Here is a 25760-nt window from a genome sequence, read left to right as displayed (position 1 = left end):
AGTTAAGCAAATGGGATCATGAATATGCTGTGGTCAGATTGCTTATAGAACGACAGGTTTGGATAACAACCAAGTTGGTTATTGACTTTGTTTCTAGAACATGTGAGAAATATCTGGAGTTGTCAAAATTTCACAAAGAAGGTAACTCCTGGTCACATACTTTCTAGGCACTAATTTGGGATTCTAGGCCAGATGTCTGGTGCTCCACCTTCCCCATGTTCTAATTACAAAACGGTGCAGATATAGACTATCATGAAGATGCAGAGGCATCCTTAGAAATCCAACATCCCCTGAACCTTGTGTATGATGAATGTAATAAAATACAGAAGGTATTTTTTTGGCTGTTGGTATCCAATAAACTCAGAACATTACAATATTTATAGGTAAGACAATAGAGAAGACATAGGTCTGTTGACAATAAATATGGACATTAAGGGATGTTAGCATTTTTCATACTGCAAGTATTATGTGCAGACTCCACTTTGGAAGGCAGAATATCTAGAAATATGTCATATACTAAGGATGTTTTCTCCTAACCATTTATAGATGGTAATGTATTTATAGTATTAAAGTCAGATAAATTATTCTCTGTCTCTGTACTAACAGTGCTAAATTACACACTTATTGCAACCTGGCTCACTATGATCTACGATTCTCACAGAATGACGTATTTTGAAAAAGCTCAATAAATTATTCTGATACACTCTTCTAAATGGATATGTGTCATCCCTTTATCCCACTCTGAATATTTCTGAGGTAATACAATTCAATGAACTGAAAAACCTTAATTATCCTAATTTTCTTCCTTATTCAAGATGCAGAAAAGTATTCTGGTTATTTGTAGGCATCTGAATATACTCCCAAGGAGTATAATATAGAGAAGATTCAGAATAGTAGGTAATGGAAATATAAGCCTGAAAAAAGATTGCTACAATTGCAGACACCCTCCCCAAGGAAAAAAAGACCCACAGCCACTTAAAGTTCATTGATTGATTGATTCTAGCTGGGTGCACTGTGAAAACACAAGTTATGCCGAAAGCTGTCTATGACTATGAAGGGGAGGCATAGAAAAATGGGAAACACCTTCTCTTACTTTTTAAGAGATGACAAAGATGTAATACTTAAAATTCTTCTATGCCTTGGTCTTCTTATAAAGATGTTAAAATATTTTCAAACATAGAAAGTATTTATTGAGGACTGTGAGTCCAGAATTGTTTTGGGGGCCTTAGTAGATGAAAAAGAAAAGATAGTTCCTGTCATCAGGAAGCATGATATTTACAGTGGCAAAATATTAAATGGATGTACTGAGAGGAGTACTTTCTTCTAGAGGAGTGCGGGGTGCTCTCTGGAGGTCTGTTCACATAATGAACCAAAAGCCATCAAATGAAATAACTCACCCTGACTGTAAGAGCAGAGGGATAAAATGGACCAGGAATAGGGTGAGTCTCTGGCAGGAACACATTTTCCCTCTTGGTGCTTCTCAAACAAGCCCAGTCTTAGCAAACCTGAGCATAAGAACTAGAAAATCACAATTTTCTAGTGAAGATGTGCTGTTTCATGGGACTGTAGAGAGTTGTCAGAAGAAATTGTGAAAGACTTTGAAATGGACAAAAAAGATCAGTGGGTGTTCTGTCTAGTGTACCCATCTGGGTTATTTTGGCTTTTCATTGTCCTGAAGCTATATTTAAAACTCTGTAAATGGTAGAAAGTGAATAATAATGTAAATTACTCTCATCCATACAAATGCAAATTAATCACTTACGGTGGCATGCAACTGTTCTGTGGATAAATCTGTTTTGCCTCTATTTGTAAATTTACTTATGCTTTCCTTATTGCTTCTCCTGAATGTGTGGTTCTTGGAGTTCTCCACTGAGTTAGTTGTAAATCTTACTGGTTCCCTCACTAATTGATGAGGTAAATAACATGTTGACAAGTCTTATAACTGTATGACGGTCACGATTATACTCTTTTAAAAACTGTTCTTCTTTAACAGGGTTATATAAAGTAGCGTGGTGACAGCATTCATAAGGATGACCATAGTTTTTACTGTCTTAATTTGTGAGGATAGGACCATGGGCTTTCGGCTCACCTTGCAGCAACAGTGGTGAGGTCTGTCTTCCTTCCTGTTATCTTTCCCTCTGTCCCTAAACAAATACTCATTAAACCTTTATCATGAGCCAGACATCATACTGCATGCCAAGGATATGAAGCAAAATTGGCCCAGAAGTTGTTCTCAAAGGGATTATAATCTGGTAGGAAATGTAACCAAAATGTCAATGAATGACTGGAGGTGGCAAACAATCCTACTGGGGAAGGAGTCAGTAAAGGCATCTAAAGAGGTGACTTTATTTGTATTCATCAGTTTATTAACACTTGTATTTTTAACTTTAGCAGCTACAAGATAATTCACTACTGTGGAGAAGAGAATTCTACTAGGTAACCAATGAGAAACTCTAGGGAGTCCCAGCACTACTTCAGAAAAATTGAGGTAGTTGTAGTTCTCATAATGTATTTCTTTGGTATAGATTTAAAAAATACACTATTTTACTACTGTTACTCTATCCTCATCTCTAAATTTATGCTGCCTGGACAGCATAAAGTGCCTCTAGGCAGTAGAGGCCTAGAGAAATTAAGAGTTAAGAGGTGACATTGTATTCTTTGAGATTCACAATGCTTGTTAACATATTAAAGGCTCTGAGACCCACTGTAGTAACGACATCTGTTTAACCTCTAATTAACATACCTGGTTCTTAAAATTATTTATCTATAGGACAATCACTATACAGGACATCTGTTTATACTATTGGGGCACAAGTGTTCCATGAGATATGATTTAGGAAATCCTAGGATAGAAGAATGTGACTGGTCTTTAACTGAGATCTTTCTGAGGTTCTCAAAGGCTTCATGGAAGAGAATTAGAGTTAGGCTATGAAGGCATTAACTATGTATTTGTTCTGGAAACCTTCTAAAAATTTTATAGGAAGATATGATTTTAATAGGTAGGATTTGTAGGCTTCTGGGACATGGGGGAGGAATCAAATAAGGTATGAATTTGCTCTGGAGGAAAGCTTAAAGGGTATCCCTAGAATTTAGGTTAGGGCACTGAACTTCTTCCTTTTTAGCCATAGAGTATTCTGAGTCATTCTACTAAAGCCTCTAATAGAAAATAGCAAGTGATTAGTAGAAGAACTGTAAGGGCAAAAATTATGCCTTTATCTTTTGACTGGAGATGTTTCAAGACAAACCCAGGACAGAAGGTAGCAATGTTAGAAGAGAAAGCAAGTTGCAAGATGCTGAGAATGAAAGCCTCCAGTTCAGTGAAGACAGATAAATAGCACATGCAACAGGCTCCTCACTTGAAAGAATAAAGGAGATGATTTCTATGGTTATGTGAATACAAACTTGATGAAAACACTACTTTGAGGAAGCTTTTCACATAGTGTTCAGAACCAGCGCGACTGCTCCGGAGAACGTGGATCTGTTTATCTCACCAGCAGATAATCAGGAGAAAGGGGCACAGGCAGCTTCGCATTCAAGGATTTGGTTTTGTCTCTTTGCAAGTGCCCCTGAAGGAACAGCAGAGTAGAATTTGAATTTTGCTGAGGCTTGGGTTTGAAGGATATGAATGTGGGGCTGATGCGTGGGAGGGCATGTCTTCACTGTTTAACAAAACCCACTACCCACAGCTGCAGCTTAGTTGATCTTCATTCATTATAGTAAGGATGACAGAGAAAAGGAAAATATTTTGTGGAGGAATTATATGCTAGAGGGGAATTTGTGAATGTGGCTTTTAAAGTTTTCTGGATGTTGCTGTCATGAATATAAAAAGTAAATTTATCTCCATTGGTTTTAAACAAACAAAAACTGGGACTGTTTTATTGTTTTTTGGCAACCTGTAGCATAAGCCAAGAACCTCCAGTTTGATCTCTTCAGATGTTTTACTTAGACTAGTGCAAATTAGTGGAAAATAGTTGGCAAAATAAGTTGGAACACGCCATTTCCATCTCCTTCAAGAAAGGAATTTTCAATCAGAAAACTGTGGGAGAAGTTGGCATAGTGCTTTGAAGGATGAGGATTTCAGCTGGATGACATTCTCTCTACCCTCGGCCCTGTCCTGGCTGATACTTTCACCAAAGAAAGCATGTTTTTGACACTGGATGACAGAATCTGGATTCAGAAAGGTTGTGGCAGTCTAGGATGGTGGGTCAACATCTACAAGTTGGGAAGACAGAGAAAAGGAAAATACTTTTATTCATGCTAAAATGTTTACTGTAAAGTACAGAAGGAGGGTGACTTGGCTTAACATCAGTAAAATTTTAAAAGCTATAAAGCTTTCTTTGCTCTCAATTTTAACATTATTTAATCAGTGATGGGGCAGCAATCAAAGCTAATGAAATCTGATCATGCATTAGTGGAGGTACACAGGTCAATCAAAGGGTGTGATAGAACAACATCCTGTGCTGGTTAGAACGTATCTGGAATGTTAGGGTCATTCCTAATTCATTCTTAGGCTTCATCATTATAAGAAATATGAAGAAGTAGGGGGCATCCAGAGGTAAAGGACCAGAATTTTATAAAGTCTAGCAGGCATGCTATTCAGTAAATTGCTGCAGACGACGTGGGGCAGCATTTTAGTTTCTTTGATATCTTAAAGGCTATCACATGGATAAGGAAATTTGATTATAGTAGTTTCAAAAGAAAGGAGGATGATCAACGCATGGCTAGAGGTACAAGGGAAGCAGATATTGGTTCGATATAAAGACACGCTTTCTAAAAATAAGTGCATCTTAAAATTAAAATGCTACTTGCGAGTTAGTGATTTCCCATTGCTGGCCATTATGTGGCGGCCGGTTGACCATGGGCCAGCAACACTCTAGATGGACTCTCTCCATATGATCAGGAAAGGGAAGAGGTTGGGTTATATTTCCAATTCTGAGATTTTAGAATCCTTTTCATTTTTTTGACTCTGCTTTTTATTTTAAAATGTGCTAGAAAATGTATTTCTTCATCTTTACTCTATGTCGTGTGATTTTTGCATAGATTATTTAACTTCATAGAGTAACAGTTTATTCATGGTAGCAGAAATATACGCCCTCCTTGACTGTGGCATAAAGATGACATGCATTACTCCATCAGGAACAGCTTTGTGAACTGTAGAGTTCTTTTAGAGGTTTTTCTACTTGTAAGACATCATTGGTAGCAGGGCTGCAGTTTGGGGGGTTATTGCTTCTAGTATCCAGGTATTTATTTCATGTTCCAGCCCTAGTACCCAGGTATTATTTCATGTTCCTGACACCATATCTGATTCCAGTGTGGCAATAAGGAAAAGTTTTCCTGCCTGATTTGCCATTTTTCCCAGTGGAACCATGCTTTCCCAGCCACTTGGCTGGAAGCGCTGTCACCCTGGGCTCCTCCCTCCCTCTTGGCCCAGTTTCAGTTGCCAATGACTCTACCCTGTGTCACGTATATCCACCTTTTATTTGGTATTCCTAAGGCCACCACCCTGGGGATAGCCCTCATCATCCTATGCATTAAGTAACAATGACTGATTTCTGTGACTACAGTCTTGAACCGTTCAATCCATTTTGTATCTACTGGTAAGATTTCCATTTCTAAAATGGCACTTTTAGCATGCCATGTATTTTCAAAATTATCAATGGCTCCTCTTTTATAGAATACACCGGGTGGAAAAGGACTTCTGTATTTTCAACCCAAATATTTCCTGTAACCTCACTGCTGCTTCACTACGCAAACCTCCAGGGCAGTCTATGCCAGTCCACAGACTGGTCTAGTCACTGACTCCCAGCCCTCTGGCCTCATGTCTTTCCATGAAGAAATCCTCTCTCCCTGGTGATGTTCAAGCCAGGAGCACGGTTGCCACACTCCAAGGAAAACTTGTCTTTCCTATCCAGCCTGTAATCTCCCACCTGCCCTTCAAGACCACTCCCTCCGCTTCTCCTGATGGCTTCAGCTCACAGTGGCTGCTCACTTCTCTAAATCCTTCCTATTTTTTCACCTGTGCCCCTCAGCTGGCATCCATATCTTCCTATTCCATATCTTACACTGTTCTCTTGTAAGTTAACACATATCACTAATTATCAATGCACCTTTTCCATCTTTTAATCTAGACTAGAAATTCCTTGAGAAAAGGAACAGGGCTGCTTCCCAGAGCAGGGTCTCAAGGGGCACTGAAGACTCTGAGGGACCTTGTGCCCTTCCAGTGGGAACATGCTGTGCGCAGGAAGCCAAAAGGCCAGAGGGCAAAGCCTTAAGGACCATTGCTTGGGGCAAAGAGTCAGATTTATTAGTTAGGTTCATTGGGAGAGAATGAAGGATTTATTAGCAAAGGAGGAAAAAAAGTGGTTGCAGTATAGCATGGGTTTCACAGTAGAAAGAGGCTCCTCCAAAATAAACCAGTCCTCAGGCACTATGATAGTTACGTTTATGAAGAGCTTTGTACATGACAGACGTGTTTTGCTTCTTGTGTGATAACGCATTTAGTTTTCTCACGATAATCCCTTAAATCCTATTATTCCCACAGGAGAGGACAGTAACTTGAACACTCCAGTTTCTGTGTCTCTAAATCACTCTCTACCTGATACTCTAATTGCTAGTAGTATAATTCCCCACACAGTTTCAAATATTTCATTCACATTTGTATTTACATCTATCTTCTGATATTTATAAAGGTTTCCACCTAATACAGCAATACAGTGGCTTCACTAATTAAAGGGTGGTTGATGAGAAGCACTATTATTACAGCTGAGTGAGGGTTGGAAAGAGATATTTATGAAGTATTTTCTTTATCTTGGTCTGTTTCTTGTATTCTTCATGAAACTGCAAAAAATAAAGCACAAGCACAGGCCTGATTGTGATTTGTGAGGGAAAAAATAGTACTTCTAAATAAAAATCAGAACAAATATTGTCTGTATGCTTAGCAACCCATTCCTTTTATAATCCCAATAAAAACTCTCCCTTACTTCCTCTAATGCTTCCCATTTGTCATATATTAGAAGATTTGATCTATTTTTACTGACTGATGGAACATACTAATGTGTCTTTGCAAGTTTGCAGAGAGAAGTTACTTTTTGGTCACATATGCTATTTTGGTAGCAATTTCCCATCATCACTTTTTCCTTCCAATATCTGTATGATATTTTAAAAAATCCATGCAGATAATTTATTTTGCAAACTTAGATGTAATTAATTATACCCTGCCTTTCACAGCTGGGGTTTCCCTTTTTTTTAGAAATTATGTGATAGATATTTTAGAAATTTTTTCTACCACAGCCGGAGTCCTCTTTTATGCACAGAATCAGAATTTGTTACTCCTTTCCTTTCGCCAACAAACTGAAGTTAAAACTCTTTACCTCGGTGTTTAAGCTTCAGCATTGTGGCTCCAATCCAATGTTCTTTGTTTGTTCCCTGTAATACTCAACCAGTCAAGAAGTTTTTAGGCTAAACCATACCTTCTCTCATTTCACTCCTGCTTTTCTATAAGCTTGCAATGACTTCCCCCCCAATTCAGCCTTTAAACCCCAAAACTTCCTTCTCCAAAAAGCTTTCCCCTGCTCACCATATTTTCTACCTAGAGGCTTTCAATGATTTTCAAATTGCAGAACTCCAAACTAGATAGGTTATTTTGCCCTTCCCATGAGCGGATGAATTTTAAATAATGCAAAACCTACATGTATAATATTAAAAAGAGGATGCTGACAAGCAGCCACCAAAATTGCCTCATGAATAATAAACAGCAGGACGGGGTAAAGCCTTTCAGGGTGAGAGCCTTAAAGGCATAACATCACATATCCTGTTATTGTTCTGCAATCCTGAGTACCAGAAATGGTGTTATCTGGATTGAGTAAGAAAGTTAATAAGGAAATTCTAAAGCTGTATTTGAAAAGACACTCATATTTATTCCAAATTCTCTCCTTTATACCAAGAAATGCAATTTCTTGTTTATTATTTTTAGAGAAACCTCTTTATTGCCCCTGCGTGATATCAAACATCTGCAACATATGTTACAGTGTCATATTCAAGTCCAAATAATATGAGTTCTAGGGAGGTTTGGGAAATAGAAAGCCAGCTAGCTTTTCTTCTGGGTATTTCAAACTTCATCAGAATATAACTTGAGGATTGTTCAAGATTTAAGAATTTCTGTAAGTCTTGGAATTCATGCTCAGGTAGAGTATCTACTGTTAGAAAAACATCTTCTGTTTCTCTTTGAAATAAATCCCATAGCAGTCCTGAGTCTTCCTGAGATATGCATCTGAGACTTAAAAGCTCAATGAGGACCTCTTCAAATGAGAATTTTTCTTTTGGTCTATTAGCTTGCGCATACTGATTAAATTGTTGGCTACCTGCCTCATAGCTGTCGCCTTTCTAGGTGTTTTTTCTTCCATTGAAGTATAGTTGGTATACAGTATAATGTTGATTTTGCTTGTACAACACAGTTATCCACATTCATTAAATGTTCACATCAATAAGTGTTGTTACTATCTGTTAATACACAAAGACACTACAATATTTTGACCATATTCCCTATGCTATACTGTCATTCTTGTGACTAATTAATATTATAATTGGGATATTGTGCCTCTTTATTCCCTTCACCTATTTCCCCCAGCACTACTCCTTAGCAACCACCAGTCTCTTCTCTGAGTCTTTTTTGTTTTGTTCATTTTTTTTTTTCTTGTAGATTCCACATAAAAGTGAAATCATACGGTATTTGTCATTCTCCGCCAGGCTTATTTCACTGAGCATAATATCCTCTGGGCCCATCCATGTTGTTGCAAATGGCAAGATTTCACACTTTGTTAAGGCTGAGTAATATTCTATTGTGTATATGTACCACATCTTTATCCATTCATCTATTGATGGACACTTAGGTTGATATATATCTTGGCTATTGTAAATAATGCAGCAATAAACATAGGGTGCATATATCTTTTTGAATCAGTGATTTTGTTTTCTTCTGGTAAATTCCCAAAAGTGGAATTGCTGGGCCATATGGTAGTTCTATTTATAGTTTTTTGAGGAACCTCCATACTGCTCTCCATAGTGGCAGCACCAGTTTACATTCCCACCAACAGTGTAGGAGAGTTCACATCTCTACATCCTTGCCAATGCTTGCTATTTCTTGTCTTTTGGATAACAGCATTCTAACTGGTATTAAGGTAATCTCCTTGTGGTTTGATTAGCATTTCCCTGATGATTAGTGATGTGAAGCATCTTTTCATGTGACTGTTGGCCATCTGTATGTCTTCTTCGAAAAATGTCTATTCAGGTCCTCTGCCTACTTTTTAATTGGGTTATTATTTATTTATTTTTTGGTGTTGAGTTGTATGAGTTCTTTATATATTTTGGATATTAGCCACTTATTAGATATATAATTTGCAATTATATTCTCCCATACAGTAGGTTGCCTTTTAGTTGTGTTGATGGTTTCCTTTGCTATGCAGAAGCTTTTTAGTTTGATGTAGTCCCACTTGCTTATTTTTGCTTTTGTTTCCCTTACCCAGGTAGATGTATCCCCCCCTCTGAAAAAAAATTGCTCATGCTGATGTTCAAGAGATTCCTGCTTAAGAGTTTTGTGGTTTCATATCTTATAGTTAGGTCTCTAATCCATTTCAAGTTTATTTTTGTAGACAGTGATCCAGTTTCATTCTCTTGAATGTAGCTGTCCAGTTTTTCCAACACCATTTATTGAAGAGACTGTCTTTTCCCCATTGTATATTCTTGCCTCCTTTGCCATATATTAATTGACTACATATGCATGGTTTTATTTTTGAGCTCTGTATTCTGTTCCACTGATTTATGTGTCTATTCTGTGCCAAAACCATACTATTTTAATCACTGTAACTTTGTAGTGTAGCTTGAAATCATGGAACAAGATACCCCCTGTTTTATTCTTTTTTTTTCAATATTGCTTTGGCACATTAGGATCTTTTGAGTTTCCATGCCAGTTTTAGGATTATTTTCTTTGGTTCAGTAAAAAATACCATTGATATTTTGATAAGGTTTGCACTGAATCTGTTTATTGCTTTGGGCAGTATGGCCATTTTGACAATATTAATTCTTATACATGAGCATGGACTAGCTTTCCATTTATTTGTGTAATGTTCAATTTCTTTCATCATTGTCTTATAGTTTTCAGAGTATAGGTCTTTTACCTCCTTGGTTAGATTTATTCCTAGGTATTTTATTATTTTTTGTGCAAGTGTAAATGGAATTGTTTTCTTGATTTCTCTTTCTGTTAGTTTGTTGTTAGTATATAGGAATGCAACAGATTTCTGTCTACTTATTTTGTATCCTGTGACTTTATTGAATCCATTAATTCTAACAGTTTTTTGGTAGAGTCTTTAGCGTTTTCTCTAAGTAACATTATATCATGTGCAAATAGTGAGAGTTTTACTTCTTCCTTACTAATTTGGATGCCTTTATTTATTTTCTTTTCTGATTGCTGTGGCTAGGACTTCCAGTACTATGTTGAGTAAAAGTGGTGAGAATAGGCATCCTTGTCTTATTCCTGTTCTAAAAGGAAAAGCTTTCATCTTTTCACCAGTGAGTATAATATTAGGTATGGATTTTTTGTCTACGGCTTTTATTATGCTGAGGTATGTCCCTTCCATACCCACTTTGTTGAGAGCTTTTATCATGAATGGATGTTGAATTTTGTAAAATGCTTTTCAGCATCTATTAAGATGATCAAATGCTTTTCATATTTCCTTTTGTAATATGCTTATTGATTGATTTACAAATATTGTGTGGTTCTTGCATCCCTGGCATAAGTCCCAAACTTGGTCATGATGAATAATTCTTTCAATGTATTTTTGAATTTGGTCTGCTAATATTTTGTTGAGATTTTTTGCATGAATGTTCATCAGGGATATTGGTCTATAATATATATATATTGTAGGTCTTTGTCTGGTTTTGGTATTAGAGTAATGCTGGCCTTGTAGAATGAGTTTGGAAGTATTCTGTCCTCTTCTATTTTATTAGAATACTTTAAGAAGGATAGGTATTAGTTTGTCTTTAAATGTTTGGTAGAATTCACCTGTGAAGCCATCTGGTATTGGAATTCTGTTTGTTGGAAGTTTTCTGTTACTAGTAATTGGTCTGTTCAGAGTTTTTATTTTTTCCTGGGTCAGTCTTGGAAGATTGTGTTTCTAGAAATTTGTCCACTTTTCTAGGCTGTCCAATTTATTGCCATATAATACTTTGTAGAATTCTTTTATAATTCTTTGCATTTCTGTGGAGTCAATTGTAACTTCTTTTTCTTTTCTAAGGTTTGTCTATTTTGTTTATCTTCTTGAAGAATCAATTCTTGGTTTCATTGATTTTTTTTTATTTTCTTAATCTCTGTTTCATTTATTTCTGCTCTGATCTTTATTATGTCCCAAGTTCTATGAACTTTGGGCTTTGTTTTCTTTTTCTAATTCCTTTAGTTGTAAGATTAGATTGTTTATTTGGTATTGCTTTTGTTTTTTGAGTTAGGCCTGAATTGTTATGAACCTCTGACTTAGAACCACTTTTGCAGGCCACATATTTCACACCATTGTGTTTCTATCTTCATTTGTCTCCATGTACTCTTTAATTTCCTCTTTGATCTGTTCATTGAGCAATTATTTAGAAGCATGCTGTTTCACCTCCACCTTTGTGTTTTTCCAGTTTTTTTTGTAATTGACTTCTAGTTTCATACCATTGTGGTCTGAAAAGATGCTTGATACAATTCAATCTTCTTAAATTTATGGAGATTTGCTTTGTGCTGTAATATGTTATCTATCCTAGAGAACATTCCATGTATGCTTGGGAAGAATTCATATTCTGTTGATTTGGGGTGAAATGTTCTGTGTACATCTAAGTTCATCTAGTCTAACATTGTTCAATGCTCTGTTTCCTTAATGAGTTTCTGTCTGGATAATATATCCATTAGTACTATTATTGTGTTACTGTCAATTTCTCCCTTTAGGTCTGGTAGTATTTGTTGTATATATTTAGGTGCCCCTATTTGGGTGCATGGATATTTATAATTGTTTTATACTCCTCTTAGACTGATTTCTTTATCATTATGTAATGCCCTTTGTCTCTCGTTACTTTGTTTTGAAGTGTATTTTTTCTGATAGAAGTACTGCTACTCCTGCTTTTTTCTCACTTCTATTTGTATGGAATATCTTTTCCCAACCCTTCACTTTCAGTCTGTGTGTGCTTTTAGATCTAAATGAGTCTCTTGTAGGCAGCATATTGATGGGTCTTGTTTGTTTATCCATTCACCCAGCCTATGTCTTTTGATTGGGGTATTAAGTCCATTTTCAGTTAAATTATTGATAGGTATGTGCTTATTGCCATTTTATTAATTGTTTTCTGGTTCTTGTTGTTCTCTGTTCTTTTCTTCCTCTCTTGCTGTCTTCCCTTATGATTTGATGATTTTCTTGGATTCCTTTCTCTTTATTTCTTGTATATCTATTATAGGCTTTTGGTTTGTGGTTATCTTAAGGTTCATATATAGCTCCCTGTATACATCAAACAGTCCATTGTAGGTTGATGGTTGCTTAACTTCAAATTCTAAAAGTACTACGTTTTTATTATTCCCCTCTCCACATTTTATGTATATCATATCACATTTTACATGTTTTTATTTTGTGTATCCCTTGACTAATATTGTGTATAATTGACTTTACTACTTTTGTCTTTTGAACTTTATACTTGTCTACTACTTCTACTGTAGGTTTGATTTTATTGATGAAAAATATTTAAATTTATAAACATTTCCATCTAAAGAAGTCCCTTTAATATATCCTATAATGTTGGTTTAGCGGTGATGAATTCTTTTAACCTTTGTTTATCTGGAAGACTTATAATTTATCCTTTAATTTTGAATGAAAATATTGCTGGATACACTCTTCTTGGTTGTAGAATTTTTCCCTTCCAGCACTTTAAAAACTTCATGCCACTCCCTTCTGGCCTGTAAAGGTTCTGTTGAAAAATCTGCTAAGAGTCTTATGGGGCTTCCCTTGTAGGTAACTGTCAGTCTTTCTCCTGCTGCTTTTAAGATTCTCTATCTTTAATCCTTGCCATTTTAGTTACTATGTGTCTCCATGTGGACCTCCTTGGGTTCATCTTGTTAGAAGTTCTCTGTACTTCTAGGATATGGATGTTTATTTCCTTTCCCAGGATTGGGAAGTTTTCAGCTATTAGGTCTTCTAACAAACTTTCCACCTCTGTCACTCTCTTCTCCTGGGACCCCTATAATGTTAATATTGTTTCATTTGGTGTAGTCACAGAGCTCTCTTAGCATTTTCTAATTTTTAGAGATTGCGTTTATGCTCTGTTCCCTAGCTTTGTTATTTTCTCACCCTGTCTTCCAGCTCACTGACCTATTCTTCTTCATCCTCTAGTCTATTTTTCATTATTTCCATTATATTTTTCATTTCAGTCATTGTATTCTTCAGCTTTGACTGGTTCTTTATATTTTCTCTTTATCGAAGTTCTCCCTGAGATCATCTTTTTTCTCCCAGTTCATTGAGTCTCTATATGACCATTACTTTGAATTCCTTATCAGGTAGATAGATTATCTCTGTTTCATTTAGCACTTTTTCTTGTGTTGTGTTTTATTCTTCTGTTTGGTACATACTCCTCTGCCTGTTCATATCATCTGGCTCTCTGCATTTGTTTTTGTGTATTAAGTAGATTAGACATGGCTCCTGGTCTTGAAAGTGGTGGCATTGTGTAGTAGTCATCCTGTGGTGCCTAGAAGTACAAAACCCCTTTCTCACTGGAGCCAGGTGCTCCAGGGGTATTCCCTGTTGTGGCTGAGTTATGACTGCTGTTGGTGTTCTGTGGGAAGGTCTTCCTGCTGCCTGGCTGTCCACAATGTCCAACTTCTACTGGGCTGGGTGTGTTGTGAAGGGGCAGATCTACAACGGATTTCTAGGGCTGAGCAAGTGGGGGTTGGTGGAGAGTTTCAGAGCAGGCTCCTGCAAGTGTCTGGTCAGTTGGGCTGTGGATGGCCTGGAACAGTGGCATCCTCCAGCCCTTTCTCCTCTGGAGAGAGCTCCCCGAGACCTCTTGATATGCTTAATATTGAGGATGTTTATAAGGAACAGGGAAGGTGGTATATATACATGAAAGGTATTTAAAAAGAATATGAAATGTTGCAGTCTGTAGTCTACAATGTCCACAGCATGCTCCTTTTTCAGCTATCATTTCCAATTTATTTGCTTAAATTGAGCTACAAAGGAATTAAGGATAAGATCTTGGCAGCATTTTGGAGGCAGCCTGTGTAGCATCTGCTGCTTCTCATGAAGTCTCTGCTTGCTTTACAGGATTTCCCTTTGCTGGGCTCCAAGCAAACACTGAAATACTCAGTCTTGGGCTGCAATTCTTTTAGGTAGTACTCCTCTTGCTTCTAAGCTCCTTTGTAATCAACATTAGAATTACTGATTGATAGGAAAGTCAGTTGGGGCAAATCTCAGAATCAGACAATATAAAGGGAGTCCTAGCTTTGGCCAACTGAGAGCAGGGCCATGAAAGCAGGTGTCAGGTGAATGCGTTGGCAGGTCAACAAACGAGAGACAAGATTGCTCATAGCGGGCAGCATGGAGAACCCAGAGAAAGAGTTGGAACCCAGAAGCTGGGGAATGAGGGGGACTAGAGACCCAACCTCAGGCTCTGAGGCTCAGGAGGACCAGGGTCAGACTCCAGTCCTGGAGTAGCAAGAGAATACATAGATCCATTTCCTGGATCTTGGACACCAGGCACTGGTTTTATCTGAGAGAATGGGAAGCGGAACTGGAGGCTGAATTAAAAGATCATCACTGATAACCTGGACAGGAGAATGAGATAACTGCATTGTCATGATGTAAATCCTGGGGATTTGCTTGAGGACTAGGGTTGTCCCAGAGTTTGGGCAGAACCAGGCCTGCAGGTGGTGGTCATGGGTTCCAACCAAGACTTAGAGAAATGTTGGGGCCAGGGACAGAAGCCACATCTGTCAGCATACTCAATGCCATTCTCTATTTTCACAGAGCACATTTTCCTTCCTCTCAAAGTCATGCATTGACCTAATAAAATCCATGAAAGGCTGAATTCAGATTCTAAACACCTGCTCTTTTCCCTTTCATGGTATACTGCAAAGATTTTTTTCTTTTTTTTTTTCTAGTGGCATTTCCCTGTTTGTAGCTAATAGAGCTGCTATAACTCTAAAGGTCAATCAATAATTTTTTATTCAGATGTTTGAAAATAATTTTTAAAAAGAATGGGTTTTGTATTTTTCCTGTATTTCTTTTTGTTTTAATTTTTTCCTCAGAATGATTTTACAAAATTTCCATACTTCCAGACAACACTATTATTCCATCTTTAGAAATTTCATTGCTAAATTCATTGTAATTTAGTAATTTCACTGCCTAAATTCACTCTGTTTCTGCCAGGTCACAAAATTCTTACCTCACAGCTATCATTTTACAGTTTTTGACACCAAAGCAGCAAGTTGGCCTTTCACTAAATGCTGAACTGCAAAACAAAAGCCATGAGGTAATAGTTTTGTGAAGGTGTTTGACTGCTGTACAAATTGCCCTCTGTTTTAATGAATACCATTGTAATGTCTATTTCTATCCAGAGACCCAGCTCTGCACTCTGAAAATGGCTGGTGCCAATGGTTCTTTGCCACACTGTCCGCACACCCTGGATAATAGATGTTTCCCCCAGTGAAGCATGGAGACATTAGACATGGCTTAGATTTAGGAGATAAATTAATTTTTCACTCTTGAATAAACTTTTACATATGAATCTATATGTATAAATATACAAAGAATTAGATCTGCCCATATTTAGCCCAGAATACATATACTTTGGTCAATCTTGCTTATGAAAAAATGATGCGCACAACACAACGCCTTTGGGTTTTCACCAGGAAATTAAATTACTGCACTTACTAAGAGAGAGAAGAAAGAAGATTGATCTTTTCAAAACCATTTCAACAAGCATGGAAAACATAAAAATAAACTGTTAACCCCCAATCCCCTGAAGCATCTGTTTAACTCTGCTTTGGGGTTACCTTTCTTTGAGAACACATGTTACAGTATAGGTTTCACACACATTTTCTAGATAAAGACAAAGGAAGCAATATAAGGGCAGAGTAATATGGTATAATAAGGAGATAGTACGGGCTAGGTCTGTCACACTCTGGGAATATTATCTATGTAACTGCCCACTGTATCTATGGATGGGAAAGCAGCTGGGGTGCCTCTGAGGGTTCACAGAGGTCTCTGGATGCATATCAAAGGTCACTATCACTTTACCTTGATGGTAGCCAGGACCACCTCCATTACAGTACATTGTCTTGGCGTCAGACCCTTGGCATCTTCTCGAATCATGTGCTCCTGGAAAACAGGTTAAGAATTGCTTATGACTACCAGTTCATTTATTTAATGACTATTTTCAAAAAAGAAATCTCTATAATCGCCATATAAACATTACTTAGATGAAATGTCTTCTTCATATGGAAGCATTTTAGATGATTTCTTTTACATATTTAATAAAATATTCATTTTGCTAAAAGAAGAGCAGTACTTTTATTCATATGTGGCTTTTTCACTTGAAAGTTAATGTTAGGAAAAAAAGAGAGAAAGCTGGAAAACGTATGTCAAAGCCTTTTCACCTTTATTCCTTGCATTGTGTTCTGTTATTCCGAGGAAGGTCAATCATGAAAGGGATTAAGGAGGTGAATTTTAGCTTCTTTCAATTACTACTGATAAAATCTACTTTAGTATAATGTGCCCAATTTATTCTTTTCTTGGATCACTTTAGTGCTTCATCATTACTAGGGGAAACCCCAAAGAGTTGGCTGAATTTGACTTTGGAGATTTTCAATGATTTAAAATCTTTTTTTCAATATTTTAGAACTGATTTCCATATCTACAAAGGGTTTTCCTTATTGTTCACTACAGATTGTCCTGACCCATCTTTCACATCTTTTCTTTTTTTAGGGAAATGATGGTAAAAAGTTGAAGTCAATAATAAAGGAAAGAGAAATTTGTGTCACAGAAAAAAATGTTAAATTCCTGACTCCAGCCCAGATGAACACACTGTCCTCAGGGCTGCCACTATTTCAGTCAAAAACATTCAACAAATATTTATTGAGTGCTTATCATGTCCAGTACTGTTCTAGGTGATTGAGATACATTATTCAATAAAAGAAAGACTTTAGTCCTCCTGGAGCTTAAATTATAACTTATAGAGGTGCCTTTGTATGAACTAGAGAAAAAGGGTGGGCATAGCTCTGAGACAATATGGTTTGTTCAGTGAATCAGTGATTTTGGCCAGTAATAAAAAGTGCTCCTCTTTCTACAGGGCACAGCTCCGCATCAGCAGATACAGCTTGGCAAGTGGAGCATGGGCTCTATTTCTACACCATTTGTTCCCTCCGTTGAGCACTTGTGTGCTCATCCTTCTAGCCCTTATTCTGTTATTCAGTAGATGACATGGCTTCCCGAAGATAGTCTTTATCTATGCCTCATTGACTTCTGCAGCCTTCAGTGTGTATCTTGGCAATTATCACTTCCTAGGCATTCAACATATTTTTGGTAGTTGAATTGTAGTTCCTTCGGCATATCTTCTAGGGTTCAAATTCTTGAATGGACTTATGCTACTTTGAATACTATTGATGACATATAGAATGCTTATGGATCCATGATACATACTTCTGCATCTCACTACATTTTTGATACAGGGATTTCAACTCAAAACATGCCTCCATTCAACATTTTAAAAATAGAAACATTAAATACACATTGAGACTCAATGAGTAATGGGAAATGCTTTAGGGCAAGTAAATACAAATAATTCCCTCTGGTTTCTTCAATCTTGACTGGCTTAACAATTATTTTTTAATAGAAGCTAATTAATAATATATGTGTTACAGAAAAATATAGTTATTGCAAGAAAGAATCTGGGATTTGACAATAGTTCATTCAAATAAGGGAGTCTTTTCAAGAGACTGGCAATGAATTACTGCTTCTTTGCAGTAAACTCAGTCTCAGATGTACTTTTATTAATTGGTCTGGCTATTGTATCACCTGTCCATGACGATGCACTCATTTAAAAAAAAAATTTTATGCCAAATAAATCTGATTCCATTAAATACAAATAAGTTGGACATATAGAATATGTCAAACTGCTGAATAAATTTGTTTAATGATTGAATCTTAAAACAATTAATTCCCTTCATTGTTCTGTTTTCCTTGTTCCTATTTAAGTCAGGTAGTTATTTGTTAATATTTCCACATAGGATTTCTGAATGTATCCATCAGTACAATGATTTAAAATAGCACTTTTCCAGTGGATCAAATCTGCTTTCACACTAATGTATGAAAAATACAATTTTTTTTTAAACCATGGGTCTTTATAAGTGACTTTCTAGTAAAATAAGGGAAAATAAACTTTGTAAAATTTGAAGCTCTTTATTCCATCTAGAGTTTTAATTTTTTTCATAAGATTTTACAGGTCTTATTGGTCTGCAGTTGAACTAATAACAACAACTAAAAAGACTAAAAATTTTAAAACCAAGAGTTGGTGACAGTAGAAAGCTATGATTCATATGTAAGTTTTTTTCATCACTCATGGATAACAAGATTCTACTTTTAGTCCTTTAGATTGTTTCAGTGTTGATGAAGTAACCCTTTAGGATATTTGCTTTTATTTTATTACAATCCAAAAGAGAATTCACTGAACCTGACATGTTATGTTTTCTGCAGACTCTGATGTTGTCTACCTTGCATACATCTTCCCTCTGGGGATCCAGTTTCTATCCCATTCAGAGTTCATAAAATTGGACAGAGTGGACTGCACTGCCTGCTCAGGGGTGGGTTTGTGAGGTGAGCCAAGTAACATGTCACTCCCTGGCCCCAGTGGTTGGCTTGGGAATGGTGATAACACTTCATCAGAGCCAATGATGTGCCAGTGGGCTTTGCTGGAAATCTTTGCATCAGGGTGGGTGTTCTTGTCTATAAGATTTCAAGTTTAAAGGATGTTAGATATATATAGAGGAGAGACGACCATCTCACAAACAGGCAAGAAGGTTTGTTACAGCAATACATCAAACAAGGAGAGAGCTGAGAGATAGTAACTGAGTTCTATGGCAGTGTTTGAGTTCCTAATTAAGCAGTGATGAAATCAGAGTTATTCCAGGACTGTAAAATTTCATGGAGCAGTAAATTCCTTCCTTACTTGTGTTAGTATGGCTTTCCATCACTTGAAACTGTAAACAGTTCTAGCTGATATTACATTCAACTCAGGACATTGAATCTCAGGAAGAGTGTGTTTCCTAATACCACAAGGATGCTGGAGGCATAGCTAGGGCCATTTCTTTTGTAATGAGACACTATGCTGTTTCACCTTGATAGTTTTATATGAGAAATGTCAACAATGTATAAATTCATTTTTCATAGTGGGGCCTAGAAATCCCAGAGAGGGAAATAAGAGGGAAACAGAAAGGAATAGAGATCCAAGATCCAAGACAATAGTTTGGCAGTCTTCCCTGCGAACTATCAACATTACTGAATAACTGTGAGAAACAATTTTAAGTGATGGTTCTATCTTCTAAATGGGTTATTGGCCTTAAACTATTTTTTTTGGAGGGAGATAATGTAAGTGATAAAATACTGGAAGTATAGGACACCTGTTTTATCTCAGTAAGTAATTATGCAGTCAGATGGCGCATCCTTCCCCAAGGGTGAGTGTACAAAGCAATCCTGAGTTGTCAGATGAGAGAGTAGATAAGATAGCCCCTCTGTGAGTGGGAGGAGGGATACTCTTTGCAGTTATCCTGCAAAGGTACTATATGTGTTGTCTCATTTCTCCTCACAATAATCCTATGAACCAAGTGTTAAAATTTTCCACATTTTACAAATGTCAAATCTGAATATTAAAAAGTTAAATACTTTGGCCAGTGTCACACAGTTGGGAGCAGAATTTGAACAAAAGTGGTCTGTGTCTGGAACCCAACGTCATGCTACACTATATTCTAATAGGTAGAAATGGAACAAAAACAAGTATTTTAACTATAATCACAATGTTGGCCTATATGTGGTATTTGTGCACGATGGAATATTATTTAGCCTTTAAAAAGAAGGAAGTCCGGCCAGATGTGACAGCATGGGTGAACCGGGAGGACAATTGCACTAAGTGAAATGAACCAGTTATAGAACCAAGTAATTTTGTAACCAGTCCAGATCCTATCCCTGAAGGATAGAACCTGAGGTTCCCTGCATAACTACTAAGTCATTTATAAATCTCAAGCAGTAATAAAGGGAGGGTTATTTAGTCAGCAAATCTTCCTCTATAATGGGGTTGAATATGTTGACAAGTTCAATGTCTGCTTGGATAAGTTCTACTTTCCCATATTAGGTTTCTTGCCTTTAAGATTCTCAAGATTTCATCAGATTTCTATAAAGTATTCCATTTTGCTTTTATTCATACAATGCCAGTTTAGTATATGAAAGAAAACATATTGTTTAACAGTCCAAAATTCCCAGTTGCCCTACCAATTGGAAAATAGTATAAATATGGAAGAAAGGAACTGTAAAAGTCAGTCCCTAAATTTTGACCTGATTCATCCTTGAAGCAAATTGTGAGATCACAGATACATATCTTAGTCTTGCCATGCTAGATACCATTCCTGGTAGAAGGATGGTTTCTTGCAGAGCTGTAGTTAGCTCATTAATATTCACAGACAATGAGTAATTTCTTTTCTCATATTACCTTCAGTTTGGATAATTGTCCAAGATCTTTAGCTGCAATGAAAATCATCTGGGGTCCCTGGAGAATAGAAAAGGAGAGAGAAGACTCAGTCTTAAGGTCTTCAGTAATAGTCACAGTGGAAATGAGGTCAACAGAGAATTTCCTTTGTTTCCCTTATTATTTTGGTGACCTTTATGCTATATGCCCTTAATTGGTTTATTTTACATGTTGGGTACAAGATATCTAGTACTGCTGACAATATAACTGTTCTCATGGGAGACCCACTTGTGAAAATGTTAAGTCTGTGTTACTGTTAATGTATCCAGTTTAATATGCAGCATAATAAATTAAATTAAAATAAATCTTAATTTATTTTTAGTAGAGGTAACTGCCTCACTCTACTCCCTCCCCCAAAATAAATTTATGCAAAATTTCAAGATACAGAGCTGGAGAAGGTGGAGCTGCTCCTCCTGAAATGCTGTCCAATGTATCAGAGACCTGCCTTCTAATGCCTCTCTCAACCACAGGCTTTTTGGAGAACCCCAAGTTCCTGGGAGGAGTTTGAAAAACACCAGAATCAACAAAACAAAGTGCTACTAGGATGAAAAACTAAAGGCATGTCTGTTGGTAATGTGACAGGAAAAGTACTAACTTTGGCTAAGTTCATTAACAGACTAGAATATTTTCACAGTAATGAAAAATCAGTATTTTCTGGAGTAATGCTGTCTATTTTTGCTCATTTTTTATCCCCTCACCCAGCATGGTATCTAGTACATAGAAGCTCAAATAACATGTATTGAATGAATGAGTGTTGTGGCTTCATACTAAATCTCAATGCTAGACGTTAAGTGAGATAATGGTAAGCTTTCCTAGGGAGGACCTTATATCAAAAATGAAATGTCATATATATAGCATTTCTGCTAAAACATTATGTATATACTCTTGAAAACCCCCATATTCTATAAAACTGTGCACTGGAAATAGGCTCATGGGGGAAATAGCAGTGGACAGCCCAGTCAAAGCTCATGCAATTTTGTTACCAAATAACATAAAGAACAGTAAGTGCTACTTTGGGAGATAGTTTGCAGGGAGCTCAGTGAGGCTGATGGCTAATGCAAGGGATATTAACAATGCAAAAAAAAAAAAAAAGCCCCAAACAACAAAACTGCAATTGTAGGCTTAGACAATGCCCATCAAAGTGGAGGGTAGCCTGCCTGTGTGAAAGCCATACAAGGTGCATCTTTCTGGATAGAAGGACTGTGTACAAGAAGGTCCTCCCCACCTTTTTTTTCTTTTTAAAGTAGGGATTAAAAGGCTCCTGCCTGTGTAGTTGCCAGTATGAGTGTTCTTTGCTTTCCTGAAGTTTACAGATCTTCTATTATATTCCAGAGCCTCTCACCTAGGAAATTTACATAAACCAACTCAACTTCTAGATTATACTGACATTATTTCTTTATTGACCAATCGCATGCTAGCTGAATTGTGTTTGAGAAGTGCATTATGTATTGTAGCAGAATAAGGAGTCTGTGTGTGTGTGTTTTTTCATATGTGGTTTGGCTATCCATATATATATATATATATATATATATATATATATATATATATATATATATATGTATGTATGTATAAAAAGTGTCAATACATATCTCCATTTGGTTTATAACTTTACCCATTATTTGCATCAATTTGTCTTCCTCATTTGTGGAAAAAAAGTTACTCCATAAATTAGGGTTATTTCTCTCCTCTCTTAGCTCAGGATACTGAGATGCCTGACACTGTGTATCCACTTGACCATTGTCTAATTTTGCTGCCATTGATCTTTCTGGTTCTTTTTTATTTCACTGTGTTGGACAATCATGTTCTTCAAATCACTAACAGGAGTTTCTTCTCTTAACCTTTAATTGGAAAGATAATAGATGAAAGTAAATTAAAATGATGAAAGAAAAAATATTCCATAGAGTAGTATTGGATTTTTCTCCTTAAACTATAAAATTTCAGAAAGAAACAGTGGGGATATTGTATCCTAAATCTATTTCCTTGGGGATTCATAATAAAATTAAAAAATTATATGTGTGTACCAGACTGCCCTGTAAATTGAACTCTGATGCATTTTTTTCAAGAGATGAAGTTTTGAATATTGAGTATGTATGAAGTTTGACAGCTATTGTCACTATTTAAAATTGATTTGTACAGGAAAATGTCATTTGAATGATCATTTTAAAGACATTGTATACCAAACACTTCTTTTCCCAAAGTGGATTTAGTTAGTAGTTCAACTGGATCAAAACCATTTTCCTAAACAAAAAACAATTAAGTTATTGAAAGTATAATCAAGCTTTAGTTTAAATACTTACTGTTTGATCAGTTAGAGGAGGGAGAACAATTTGTTTTTCTATTTTGTTAAGAACTAGCTTCCACAGCTCTTTCAAAACTCTCTTCAGTACTGTTTTCTCACAGATTTTTGCTGAGAGACTTAATCTAAAATAAAACATATAAGCACTTACAAATCTCATATCAAATTATAAAATTTTTTATTGATCAAATACCTGAATAGCCTTTATAATTTTCAAATGCTATATTTAATTTACTGAAAAAAATACATAGTATCAAAAATCTGTTGCATCAGACTATACATTAGATAATTCACTATTTGGTAGAAAATTAATTCAGAGCATTTCTTTCCTTAAATTGTTTCCTTAATTGATATCAAGGCTCCCAAAGTACATGATTTTCACCCACATCACTGACTTGCAATTACTACATGCCCCATGTTCTTAAAGCAGGACAAATACCAGGGAAACACATTTTATCACTACCTGGCATCGAACCAACATATGATAGGCAAGGATGCATATAATTTCACTCAGAAGCCAAAATTTACTAACCCATTTATTCTCCAGTTTTGAGAATAAATGCAATTGACAGATAACATCGTATAAGTTTAAAGTATACAACATAATGATTTGATATGTGTATATACTTTGAATGATCACCACAATAAGTTTACTTAACATCTATCACCTCACAGAGTTTTATTTTTTCTTGTGACAAGAACTTTTAAGATCTATTGTCTTAGCAATGTTCAAACATATAATTTGTTAACTATAGTTACCATGCTATACATTACATCCCCCAGGACTTACTTATAAATACAGACTTGTACCCATTTTTCCCATCTTTAGCAACCACAAATTTATTTTATTCTCTGCTTCTCTGAGTATACTTTTTTCATTCTTAATCTACCAACTTTAATAGGTTTAAGGTGTTGCTTACAAATTCCTCTCCTGATGAGACAATGATGGTACATATTATCTAGCATTTACAACACTTTAGTTTAGAAATCTCTTCTGCAGATATTTCTTATTTATTACTTTATCCATTTTAGAAATCAAAAAACATGCTCAGAAAGGTTAGGGACCTAATATAAGGAAGTAAACCTAGAAAGATGAGATCCAAAGTGAGGTTCTCTTCTAAATCCAGTATGTTGTCCAATGTTCCATGCTGTCCTTGACAAATGCATTTGTATCAGAAGGCACAGGTGCATAAATAGGACTGAATTCTTTGTGCCTCCCTTAGTAAGAGTTATACCTTCTTCACAGACAGCCAAAGGTGAATCACTATCTCAGGGTTGTTGAGGGTAAAACTGCAATATTTCCATAATCTCTTGCCTGGCCTTATTGCATCTCCACATATCAATAGGTGTCTCCAAAGGGCTGGAGAGAAGTGATCCATGTCCATACCAATAGGTGATTACAAGGGAGAGTGAGGGTTTATCTGGACTGGAGAGGTTGGGTGGAGGCCCCTCTTCTGCAGCTTGGTCACGAGACACACAGGAGAGCAGAAGTGGACTGCTTGTAAGAAATAAATGGGTTTCTCCCACTTTATTTCTTCCTTTGACTGATTTCAGTTTCAAAGGTATTTTGCCCCGGGATTTTCCCCCTGGAGTTACAGTTGCCTAAGTAACTTTCTACACTTTTGGACTCAAATTATAACCTGGGTTCTGGTTTTGATGGAGACAGAATTGACTATTTAAAATATTCAAATACATAAAATTGTTACTCTAATAATTAATATTTAAAGATATGTGACATATGAGAGGCAAAGGGAAAGACTTCTGAAATACATTTTCACATAGAAGTACTTCTCCTAACACTACTGTATGTAGACACCTAATATCTAAAAACACATGAAAGTGACCTCTAGATGAAAAAGAGAGTTGGGAACCCCTGAAACATATCTGTGGGACTCTGTAGCCCCATTTATTTGGAAACCATTGTCCAAGGATACCATTTCTAGCTTGCTGGTGGATATTCATTATACGGACATAGAAAAAAATTAGCAGATGTGTCAGGGCACAACAAATCCTCAGAGGAATTCCTAGGAAGATCTGAGAAATAACTAATCTGCCAAATTTGGAGCAGATGTGTAATTTCCATTTTCAAAAGGTCTGAGTTTAAGAATTGACCTTGCTTTTACAGTCAGCTCATGTACTTGGCATGCTGACTAACCTTACTAAGACTGGACTTGAATGAACAGAATACAAATTGTTGACATAAGTGCAACTCTGCATGGGATTTCTGCCAACTAGAAGTAGAGTTTACAGCTCATTTTATATAGTGGTAAGGTCTTGGTGGAGAAAATGAAACAAAGAAATAAGATGTTATATTTAGAGAGGCTGCCCAGAAAGCCTATACATTTATAATATAACACAATTTGTAAGGGAATTTTTCTCAAAGCCACCTTTAAGACCTTTAGCTCTGTACTGTTCATTCTAAATAACAGAGAAAAATGGGGAATCTAGCAACTGCTTCCTTACTTTAGTCAGAGTTAACCAACTCGGTAATGCAAGCCAAAAAATATATATGTCAGAACCTGAGCTATCTAGATTGGCTGACCACAAAGCCAATTAAGAAGACAATTTCATATACCATGTATATTCTCTCCCTCTGGAATGCCCACCCTTCATTTCCATGCATCCAAACCCTTTCCACCTTTAAAGACCCAACCCAAAGGAAATTTCTACT

The 25760-nt window shown here is 36.4% G+C and overlaps 1 protein-coding gene across 1 annotated transcript in view; it reads right to left on the bottom strand.

Moving 5' to 3' along the window:
- UNC13C (unc-13 homolog C) overlaps nt 1-25760 on the bottom strand; it is a 591739-nt gene that overhangs the window by 48144 nt on the left and 517835 nt on the right. Inside the window, exons 26-28 of the mRNA XM_057488818.1 lie at nt 23091-23214; nt 20758-20814; nt 16299-16379 (exon numbers count right to left, since the gene is read on the bottom strand). Coding sequence (XP_057344801.1) covers nt 16299-16379; nt 20758-20814; nt 23091-23214 — 262 coding nt within the window. The remainder of the gene's footprint in view (nt 1-16298; nt 16380-20757; nt 20815-23090; nt 23215-25760) is intronic.

This window comes from Manis pentadactyla, chromosome 11, assembly GCF_030020395.1.
Source record: "Manis pentadactyla isolate mManPen7 chromosome 11, mManPen7.hap1, whole genome shotgun sequence".
NCBI classification, from domain to species: Eukaryota; Metazoa; Chordata; class Mammalia; order Pholidota; family Manidae; genus Manis; species Manis pentadactyla.
Note: the sequence above shows the minus strand (reverse complement) of the source record. Positions and strands in the feature narration are given on the sequence as shown.